This window comes from Alligator sinensis, unplaced genomic scaffold (assembly GCF_000455745.1).
Source record: "Alligator sinensis unplaced genomic scaffold, ASM45574v1 scaffold819_1, whole genome shotgun sequence".
NCBI lineage: Eukaryota > Metazoa > Chordata > Crocodylia > Alligatoridae > Alligator > Alligator sinensis.
The window spans coordinates 389,255-400,385 of NW_005843030.1; the positions used below are offsets into that span (position 1 = coordinate 389,255).

The 11,131-nt window shown below is 45.1% G+C and overlaps 1 protein-coding gene across 1 annotated transcript in view; it reads left to right on the plus strand.

Moving 5' to 3' along the window:
- LOC102383584 (sperm-associated antigen 17-like) overlaps window positions 1-11,131 on the plus strand; it is a gene marked incomplete at its 3' end in the record, with an annotated part of 368,781 nt that overhangs the window by 321,263 nt on the left and 36,387 nt on the right. Inside the window, exons 23-25 of the mRNA XM_025193226.1 lie at window positions 1,772-1,883; window positions 6,166-6,303; window positions 6,712-6,825. Of these exons, the coding sequence (XP_025049011.1) occupies window positions 1,772-1,883; window positions 6,166-6,303; window positions 6,712-6,825 (364 nt within the window). The remainder of the gene's footprint in view (window positions 1-1,771; window positions 1,884-6,165; window positions 6,304-6,711; window positions 6,826-11,131) is intronic.

Below are 11,131 nucleotides of genomic sequence, written 5' to 3' on the forward strand. Positions count from 1 at the left end.
CTTTGATCCTCGTCGGGACTACCTTCTTTTGGGCTTGGAGGATCGTCTCCTTAAGGAGCGACCACTCCCCTTGAACACCCGGCTCTCCTCCCCTCTGAGACTTCAGCGCTTCTCCAACTATCCTCCTTAGCTCGTTGAAGTTCACCCTCCTAAAATCTAGGGCCACAGCCTGACTGCTTGCTTTTGCCACCTTGCGCTGAATGGTGAATTCCAGCAGGCAGTGGTGACTGTCACCCAGTGTGAAGGCAGTGTGTTACCTGGTTTTAAAAGGCTGTAAGGTTTGTCAGGCAGGATCTACCTGTGATGAACCTGTGCTGCTTACATTTCAGCATCATTTTTCCTGCTGGGCCTTCACAAATGCACTCTTTACTGATTTTTTTCCAGTGTTTTCTGGTAACTGACTGGCCTAAAGTTACCTGGCTCATCCCTTCTTCCCTTCTTAAAAATGGGCACCACGTTGGCCTTTTCCAGTCCTCAGGGACCTGGCCGGAGCACCATGAGTGCTCAAACAGCCATGCCAGTGGCTCAGCCACCGGCCAATGCCTTGAACCCTAACCCAAAGCACTTCAGAGTGCTTCTCCCCTGACTCTTTACTAATTAGTGAGGATGTGTATTCCTCCTTGATATAGAGTGCCACTCCCCCCCCTCTCTTTCCTATCCTGTCCCTCCTGTACAGCCTATAGCCCTTGACATTCACCGCCCAATCATGCTTGGAGTCCCACCATGTTTCCAGGGGTAAACCAGGTCAGGAACCAGAGTCAAGAGTGTAGAGCCAAAATCAGAAGCTAAAAAGGTGTGGAACCAAAGTCAGAAGTAAGTTGTTGAACTCTGCAGAAGTAAGAAGATCATCTGTCTAGCACACTGCTCCTCTCAGAGGGTTGCCTGTAGACATTCAGGATGTCTGCTCTGATGCACTATAATTACAACACATTGGAGCAGACTCGATTACAGTCCACTCCAGCAGCCTTGGCATCTCATGTATTCAGTGTCCCTGCACTTCAAAATGGCAGCGGGAGTGCTTTAACTAAAGCTCATCAAACAAGCTTTAGTTTAAAGCACCCCCACTGCCATTTTGAAGTGCAGGATGCTGAATACATGAGATGCTGTGGGTGCTTTAATTACAGCGGCTCCCAAGAGCTGCTCTAATTAAAGCCTGCTTCCCCTGCCTCCCCATCCCCAGAGCACGTGTAAAGATGCCCAAAGATTCTGATATCTTGACCTCATTAATGTCTCCTTATCTGAAAATGAGTGTCCATTAGATGCAGGCAGCTCCTAAACAAAGGTACTACTTTTGCTACCCCAACACCCCTATGACAAAAAAAGATAACCAGAACAGGGCTGTCCAACTTGTGGTCCATGAGCTGTATGTAGCTCATGAGGAGTTAACTCATGGCCTGTGGGCAACTACCTGGTCTCTGCTCCTCTGCATTATTTCCCTGTTGCTGCTGCCAGAGCCTTTGGGATCCTACTCCCTCTTCCAGCTTCCACTTCCTGCCCTCACTTCTGGGGTGGGCCAATGCAAACCATGGAGCCTGGGGGTCCAGGGAGCCCCACATGGTGGGGGAGCCTACATGGTGAGGAAGTATATGGGTGGAAGGATGGTGGCAGTGTTTTGAGTGGGGGGAGGAATCCACATGGTCCCCAGTCTGTGCAGAATGCAACTCCCATACACTCAAAAGTTGGCCAGCCCTGGTCATGTTGATTTGTCCTCCATCTATCTCTTTCAGTCTTTCTGCCTTTACATTTCAAACAGTCTGACATTTTTTTCCAGTTTCATGGTTACAACATGGGGGAGGATCTCATCCAAGTCTCTGGAAACACTCGATACCTTTACCCTGCAGATGGAGGACAGATTCAAGTAGAGAAGATAGAGTTTATAAAAGGTGATTGTTAATATTCCATCTTAATTCATTTCTGATTGGTGGGATGGATTTAAATTAAATATATGCATGAAATAGGACACCTTTTAAGAACTACTGTTTAGGAAGTTTAATATCTAAGGGCCTTGTTACACATTACACTGGGCGCATCTACACATGCTATTAATGCATAGTAAATTGCCCCCGGGAAAAGAGCCTACACAGGCGCTAGGTTGGGAGCAAATTAATTCCCGACCAGAACAACTGAGACAGGGATGTCCTACCCCTTCTCTTCTCTGCCCCATTGCAGCAGCCAGGGGTAGCTCCAGACTCCCCCTGAGTGCCAACCTGGAGGAATAAGGGGTTGGGGGCTGGTGGACTGGTGTATCTCAGCCAGTTGGGGATCAGAACCAATCCCCGCATGGCTGGGAGAAGTGTCCCTGCCTGGTGGGGCAACCATGTGGGGATTTTGAGGATCGCAATGCCCACATAGCCAGGAGAAGCATCCCTACCTGGCTGGCAGGATTGCTGCCTGGGTCCCAATTGACATTTGGCTGCTAGGCAGCATCCCCACCAGGTGGAAATATTTCTCCTTGCCGTGTGGGGATCGGGACCCTCCCAATCCCCACATGGCTGTCCCTTCCAGGTGGGAACACCTTTCCCTGCCACATGGGGATCAGGTCCTGACCCAATCCCTACCTGATTGGAATGCAGCTATCCCAGCTGCCAGGACAGGTCTCCTGGCCGTGTGGTGATCAGGATGGTCCAATTCCCATATGGTGGGGAGACAGCTGCCCCTGCAGCCTGCACATCTCCTACCACATAGGGCTTAATTAGGCAGCAGTGGGCCCCCTGCTGCCTGGGCTGACCGGGTGCCAATTGCTCCTGGCCAGCATTTACACGTATGCTACTGCACAGTAGGTAATGTGTAGCTAATCTACTTGTATTTTCAGGTAGTAGATAAATGTGTATCAGCCTGTTTTACTGAACAGTAGCCTAGCACATGGTTAAATATGACACTTTACTGCACAGTAGATTAGTCTGCTGAGCAGAAAAGCATCTTGTGTATACACACCCATTGTGAGCTGCTCAAATGTTGATCCGTGTTAGTGCTAGCTCAAGATTGGAGCAGTCACTGGTTCAGGCTAGCAGGGGCCTGAAGGGCTGAAAGGTAAGAATCCACCCCTCCCATTTCAGGCTTCCCCCTGCCACCCAAGCCTCCCCCAGTTCCCTCCAAATCTTGGGGCTCCCCTCTGCCCCTCAGGGTCCCCCCACCCTTCCTTGTAGCTGTCCTTTCTGTCTGTCTCAGGGGAGCAAACATTGACAGGTTAACCTGTCTGCCCATTCCCCCCTCCCTCACTGTTGCTTTTGTTAACCCTTCCCTGTTTGCTTCCCCAGGACAGAGAATGCAGGCAGCCACAAGTAAGTTGGGGGAAGGGAGGCAGAAAACAGGGATCTGGCATACTGGGAGAATGGAGTAATGGGCCGGATCCAGGTCCATGGGGGAGGGGGAAGCAGCAGGGGGGTGGGGTTTACACTAACATATAGCCTAGAGTCACTACACATTAGTGTAACACAAGCTGGGTAACACGGATCAGAGATAAACCTAGGCTGGGGCAGTATAACTTTAAGCCACCTAAAGAGTGCTTAAAACTAGTTTAATGTGTTAATGTATAGACAATGCAGGGGTTAAGAGCTCCAAGACCTGCCTAAAATTAACATGTAACAAGGCTCTAATACGTTCTTTTGATGCCATTATTCTTCTTCAGTATTGAAATTCTAAAGATATGTTTACATATGGGTAAGTTCCTTTGCTTATCTATATAATAAAGATTTATTGAAAAGGAAACTGAAAGAATAGTTTCTAATCCCATTGTAACTCTCTGTACTCATAATAGTGATACTTTGCTGGCATATTTTAATAATTGGCAGAGAACCAAAGAATCAGAAAGTTAGACATGAAGACTGATCCTACCTAGTCCTTCCAGTGGTAACCATTAAGCTCTTCCTTACATTGCATGCTGTGGTGATTTGTTCAGTCTAGATTTCAATGATCCTTGCAATGACCTTACCCAATTTCTCTTGGAACATTATTTTGCAGTCTGCTAGATCATAATATCAGGAAGTTTTGCCAAATATTTAATAAACATTTTTACATTGTTAATTTTGTCTTATTGTTGCTAATAAGTCATTTGGCCATCATCAACAATCTCTAATCTTATCTTTCCATATCTGTAATCATGATGGTGAGTTACTGTGTTTACTCGAATATAAGATGACCCTGATCATAAGATGACCCCCCCAGTAATTAGATTCAATTTATGGAAAATTTATAAATTTGATATAATTTTCCAGGTATAGAATCTATTTATTGGAGGTTTGTCTTTAAATTTCTCCCTTCCCACTGCTACAGATGGAAAAATAAATCTGGTGGGGTTGTCTAGCCCTTTTGCCCTCTGTCCCTCCCCTCCAACTTTTTCCCCCTCCAGCCCCTTCCCCTACTCCTTACTGTCAGACCCTACCCTCCCTGTGCACATGGAAGTGAGGCAAAAAATTGAAAATACTGATTTGGAAATAAACATAATTGTAGCAATTTTCCTATAGTACCTATAGACTTAGTTCATCCAAAATTGATGCATTTTACCTTTTTTGAAACTCTTGCAAGCTTTAGCACAGGTACTCTATAAACACACCTTACGTAACACTTTAGCACCTCCTTGTATATAGTACAAACTTTTCTTCTTTTAAGGAAAATTTTTCGTGTCCCAAATCAAATCAGCCAAATCAATTCCCATTCAAGAACCATATGTGGCCCTACTACTAGCAAGCATCCTCCACCCCCACCTGGGGCTTCATATTCTTCCAAATCCTTTGGCAGGTATCCTACGTGCAGGCCCAAACCGGAGGCTTGGGGTTCAGATGCCCCCAAGTTTTGCTGGCCCTCAGCCATGTGGCCACAACAGCAAGCTAGGAAGGAGTCTCCTATGCCCATAAAGTTAGCATATAGCTAAGATCTTCCCACTGGAAGTGGAAGTGAGAAGTTAACTATCCCTTACATCAGTCAAGGTACTACCCCCGGCCAAGAAAGTGGTTTTCCTCTGCAATTAGGAAAATCACCGTAGTGGTCATGGTGCTTCTTCTGCCAGCACACCTGGATAATGCAACCCCTCTGAATATACAAACTATGTATGATATTAATCCAAAGCCAAAAGACTCATGACTTACTATAGTTCATTGGGCTGGGCCCCACCAGGGTCAGCAGCATTTCAAGCCATGGTGATCCCACATCTCAGCACTGCTCAGTATGCTGTGTACTGTAGATACCTCCTACAAAGGAGCCATGTGCTAATTAGCACCCCCACTCCCTCCCCGCTCGTGACTGGAACTGGGTGTTCTTGTCAAGAGTCCTGGGATGCTCCAAAAAATTTCTATGCAGATGAAGTGCAGGGCAACCTGATCTGCCTTCACCTCATGGAGAGCAGAGCCACACTAAACCATATGTGATAGGCTGGGAGAGGGGCCAACAGAAGCATTCTGGGTAAACTGTTTGGAGCCCTGACATTTAAGGTTGGTGAAGAAAGAGGGATCACTGGAAATGGGAAAGAAAGGCATAGCTCAGCTGTGGGAGTGAAGAGAAAGTCAAAATGACTAAAAATCCAGTGAGGGCTGAGGCGGGGCTGCACTTAACAGGCACTACTATACATCTTGTTCAGATGGGTTTCACTAACCTATACTTGTGGTAGGTTCCTATCAGCATGTTTGCTCAACATGAGCCGTGTACTTTATAGTTGTGCTCAGTGGGCGTGTCTACATGAGCCACCAACTGCACAGCTGTTACTGCACAGTCATTTAATACTTGCATAACCAAGTACTAAATGACTGTGCAACTAGTTACTGTACAATAGTATCCTGGCACAGTTGCCTAGTGGCACTTATTGCACAATAGCTCATTACTACTGCACAATAGGTCTTTTTTACTGTGCAGTAGGATCACATCACATCACAGTTTGTGCCCAGGGATGCTACTGCACAGTAGTAATGAGCTACTGAGCAGTAAGTATCTTGTGTAGATGTGGCCAGTATTGACTGCATTTAATTAACTTCATAGTAGGTTTCCATTATAAAGCACATGCTGCTTTCAGCATCAGTTCAAAGATGGACAATGTATTTAATGAGGTTTCCTTGTATATGGATTCAAGGAATGAGGGGCTTTTCCCACCACGCTGATTGGGGGCTGGGGGAATCTTGTCTGTATTCAAGTAAATATGGTAAATACAAACCATGATTGTATTCCACTGTTTTCTAGGGCGAACTTTGGTCAAGATGAAGGTGGCAAAGGACAGCCACAGCTTCTTCATTCATATCACAGACCCCAAGAAAACCCAGATAGAAAGGGAAGCACAGGAAATGAGTAATCCTTTGGGAGGACAGCAAAATGAGCCAGGTCAGTGGGTCACTAGGACTGCTGTAAAGAATTATGAGTCAGAGCTATTCCAGTAACTGGGGCAAGCCATAACAAGGGGCAGGTTATGAAAGAAATTATTTCAGTTCTTACCTAGCACACCAGGCAACATACGGTGATAGGCTCTGTGTAAAAAACTTGTGGTTGCTTATATATAAATATCATTATTTTTGACAGAATTTCTATATTTTGGGATAGAAGATAGAACCAAAGAATTATGGAACCACTCTATATTGGGTTCAAGAAGTCTCTTCACCAATTATCATGTCTTTTATCTATCCCAGCCCCTTACAAGCAATGATGCATATACTAGTCATTAGGCTTCAGTTTAGTTGGGTCTTAAATATATATTTTTCTTTTTAACCTCAAACCTTTTATGTATTTTTTAAGGAAAATCAGTAAATGAAAAGAAAACCGTGAGCAGGTTTGGATCTTTTTCAGCCACCTTGGAAAATGGAATCCAGCTGTCCTTGAGCTACTATGGACCTACAGGAAAGGCAGCAGGTAAAGCAAGCAAACAGAAGAGGTATTTGAGGCCCATAATGGAAATTCTTCTTTCTTTCACATGCCTATTAACTCAACAGTGTGCTGCATCCAGCCCTGACATTCTCAACAGCTGTCACTACATGGTTTGGAATTTTTCAACAGGAGTTGAACTGAGTTTACTTTATCAAATGTATTTTGTTAATCATATTCCAAAATGGAGAGAGGTTACTGTGCCTTCTATAGTTGCTGTGAAAACAGCCCAGTGCATTAAGAAAATCATTAGCATTGTCATTAACTAGTCCACCAAAACCAGCCAATTAGTATGAGCAAAAGAAAATGTGATTTTCTGAGGTATTTTCAAGGTTTTCTGATTAATAATTTTTAAAGTTAGATAGGTGATTATGGTAATTCTTGTTTTTTCAGGACATTGGTCTTTAGATTACAGCTGTGCAGACATAATGAGGGATTTCTCTCAGACTTCCAATAAACACTCATCAACTAGAAGCAATTGCTTCACAAAACCACAGAGTATATAATGTGTATTTTGACCAAGATCTAACCAAAGCTCTTTGCTTCATTACATTTCAGAAGCCACTGAACACATCATACACATAAAAGTGAAATTCTCCTCTGATCAGAAAATATTCCCAAAGTTTTTCATCCCTTAAAATAAGCTTGCAATTGAATGCTTCTTTGTGTGGCTTATGGCAAAATATTTGTCTGACTTTACATCCAGTTTTAATTATTCAGAGATATTTTTAACATAAATTACTAAAAATTGTCTTGTGCCAGAATAGCATCCATACTTTAGTGGACTGTAAGGACATGATGCTATATGAAAGAGAAATGTTTTATTAAACCTTTAGATGCCAGTTCTGATGCAGTCTTTGTCAGAGAACTTATGTAAGTTCCTTACTCTAGCTTGAGTATAGCCTTCACATTGGGCGCATCTACACAAGATGCTTTAAAGCACATAAGACTAATCTAATGCTCATTAAAACATCACCAAAAAACCAAGCACTAGGCTTCTGCACGTGAGGAAAACCTCCAGACTGTGATGGATCTCTTCACAGTAGTCTACCAAACTTTTGGCCTCTCTCTCAACCCTGAGAAAACATTAAGTGCTCTGTCAGCCTGTTCCAGGCCATGAATTTAACTCCTCTCCTTAAATTACCATTGAGGGAAAGACCCTGGGTAATTGAGCATTTCCCTTACCTTGGTAGTCACCTCTCTCAGAGACTGAATATTGATAAGGAGATCTCGCATAGGATGTGGTGCACAAGTGCCTCCTTTGGAAAAGTGTTTTGGCATATTTTTATTGATTATGATTTCCAGAAGGACACCAAGATCAAGATCTACAATGCAGTTATCACCCCCACTCTTCTGAATGGCTATCAAGTGTGGGCGATGCCTGCCATTGTCATCTCAGAACCTGGAGATGCCTCCAGAAAATCCTGTGCATCAAAATGGGACGGTTGCTTTACAAATGCCAGCATCATTGCTGAAGCCAATACTACTTGAGTTGGTGATTCTGAAACATCAGCTTCACTGGACTGGACATTATGTACAGATGCCGGATTCTCAACTTTCAAAACAAGTGCTCTACTCCCTGCTTAGTCATAGCCTGAGATCTCACAGCACCCAAAGGACATGCTACAAGGATTCATTGAAGGCATAGCTCAAGAAAACAGACACCAACATCAACATCTGGGAGGAGCTGGCTGCTGACTGACTCCGGGGTGCCACAACCTCAACCAAGTGGCAGCCCATTTCAAGGTAAATTGTCTTGCCCTCAAAGCAGAGAAGAGAGGGTGGAGGAAGGTAAAGGAAAGAAATCCTGTCCTACAGTCTACTTTCCCCTGTGGAAAGACATGAAACTTCTTTAGATGACTCCATGGCTCAAAGATTGGACCTTTACGTCACCTAAAGACCTATGAATGGACCTGGTAGAAATCATTCTCGAATCATGGAATTACAAATGATGAGATTTCAGGTTATTAGTTTGGGTTTTCATCTGTTGTCTTTGTTTTGATGAATTGGAATGTAACATGGTGATTGTGGGATAGGGATGGAGGAAAAGGCATAGCTAGAGCATCAATGAAGATGACCAGTCCAATGTGGTTGAAACAGCCCTTTTGGCTGAGGAAAGACTCAGGGAATTGGACCTGTTCAGCATGAGTAAGAGAAGGATGCAAGTACATCAGGAGAGAACACAAAGATCTGGGGGAGCGACTCTTCAGGAGGGCACCTCAAGGAAGGACAAGGACAAACAGACAAACTTATAGAGGGTAAATTCAGGCTAAACATAAGGAAGAACTTTTTCTCTGTAAGGGTCACTAGAATCTGGAACACACTCCCACCAGTGGTGGTGCAGTCACCATAATTGGAGGTGTTCAAGGAGAGGCTGAGCAGGCACCTTGCTAAGCTTGTCTAAGCCCAATAACTTCCTGTCCACAGCAGGGGACTGGACTTGATGATCCTACGGGTCCCTTCCGGTTCTACAATTCTATGATTTTATTATTCTATTCTATGATTCTATGAAACTGAGTATATATTGATAAGTGCACATACCATCTTCCTGAACATCCAAAAGCTCTCAGATGCTGCTTGGTAACTGGATTTTAATATCTGTGCCTCAATGTCCTTCTTGATAAAAATATGGGTATGAAGGGTCTTTATACAATCCATTCCCTGACAGTTGCTAAGAGGTTAAAGGAGAGAGTAGATATCTCCCAATCGCCCTAGCTGCAGCTGATTTGAGAACCAAAAATAGTTTGGGATAAAAGATTGCACAGCACGCAGAGTGGTGTGGGTGTTTCTCTGGGAGAGACTCTTTAGCGGTGAATTGGCAGGGAGCCCTCTAAAGAGCAAGGCCACAAACCTCCCAAGGTTGAGAGAGAGGGAAAGTAGTTTCTGGAAATCACTGGGACTTGGTTTAGAGCATTATGTAACACAATCCAGTCCATGGATGACTCCTTGTTTTTTAATTTGCCATTCAAGGTTGTTCTTAAAGTTTTATTGTCAAAAATGGGTATTCTGAGGTCAGTGGTGGAACGTCCAGGGAGGTTAAAGTGTTCTGCCACAGGTTTTTGTGTCTTTCTGGAATTGATGTCATATTGATGTTCATTCACTCTTACATGTAGGGATCACCCTGTCTGCCCGATGTAGACAACAGAGAGGCACTGTAAGCAAATGGTATCATATGACATTGGTTCAGGAGCAGGTGAATAAAACCGCAGATGTTATAGGCCGTGTTATTTGGTCCAGTAATGTTGTGGTCTGTGTTGATGAGGAGGTACAGCTGCATCTAGATCTGGAGCAAAGTCTGATCCCTTTGTGAAAATAGGCTGTTCCTGTCTCCGTTCAATGATCCGCTCCCGCACTGCCTTGATGCATGCACCTTGGTCTTGGACACCATGTAACTTGTGTAAACCCCAGGGAGGTCCTCTGTCACTTCCGGAGAGACCCTGAAACTCACCTGCCATGACCTCGGATAGATCTTCAGTGGAGGGGGCTCCCATTGAAGATACCTCCAGAGTTGTCACATCCCTCGGCAGATGTACATGGGGCTCCACCTCCCCTACACCCTGTCCATACACCAACCCTTGAGACGAGCCTCAAGATCTTTATATGGCTTGCCCTCTGATGATGTCCGCCTCGGATCCCTATGCTCTCTTCTCTTTGGACAATCTTCCTAGGCTCTGATTGGACCCGGAGGGGGTCTTTGGATGTTATGCCTCTGAAGGCATCCCTTCTGATACCCTGATGGTCCACCATTCACCACTGCATCTTCATGCCATCTGTGTTTCCTGGTAGGAACCTCCGGCACAAGACCCAGCAAAAGAACAATGACCGAGACTATGCTAACTAGGGAAAAGAAAAAGAACAAAGAAAAAGACAAGGGAGCTGGACCGGCATGCTGGGAACACACACAAAAACAAAGAAGAAGGAAGGGAGTCTGAAGGGAAAAGAAAAAGAAAAGAGGAGGGGAAACCATTGGGCCCAGCAGCCCTCCTTTCCCCTTAAACCAAGAGCCCTAGATAAACACATCTCCTGGACTTGGCTCCGCGCTTCTAGCCCAGCCAGGGTTTTCTTCAGCTCTTCCCTGAGCCGCCTCTAGCCCAGCATCCCGGTGCTGGCTGCTGCCGGTGCACCCCCCCCCTCCCTCCCGCTGCCACTTGCCTCTGCATCGGCTCATCCGATTCCCGCTAGTGCTGGGTGCACCCGGTGCAGGGAACTCCTGCAGCCTCTTCAGCTCCCAGCATTCCCACTCTCTCATCCTCGGAGCTGGCTTTTGTCTTCGCCAGGTGGCATCTCCTGCTGA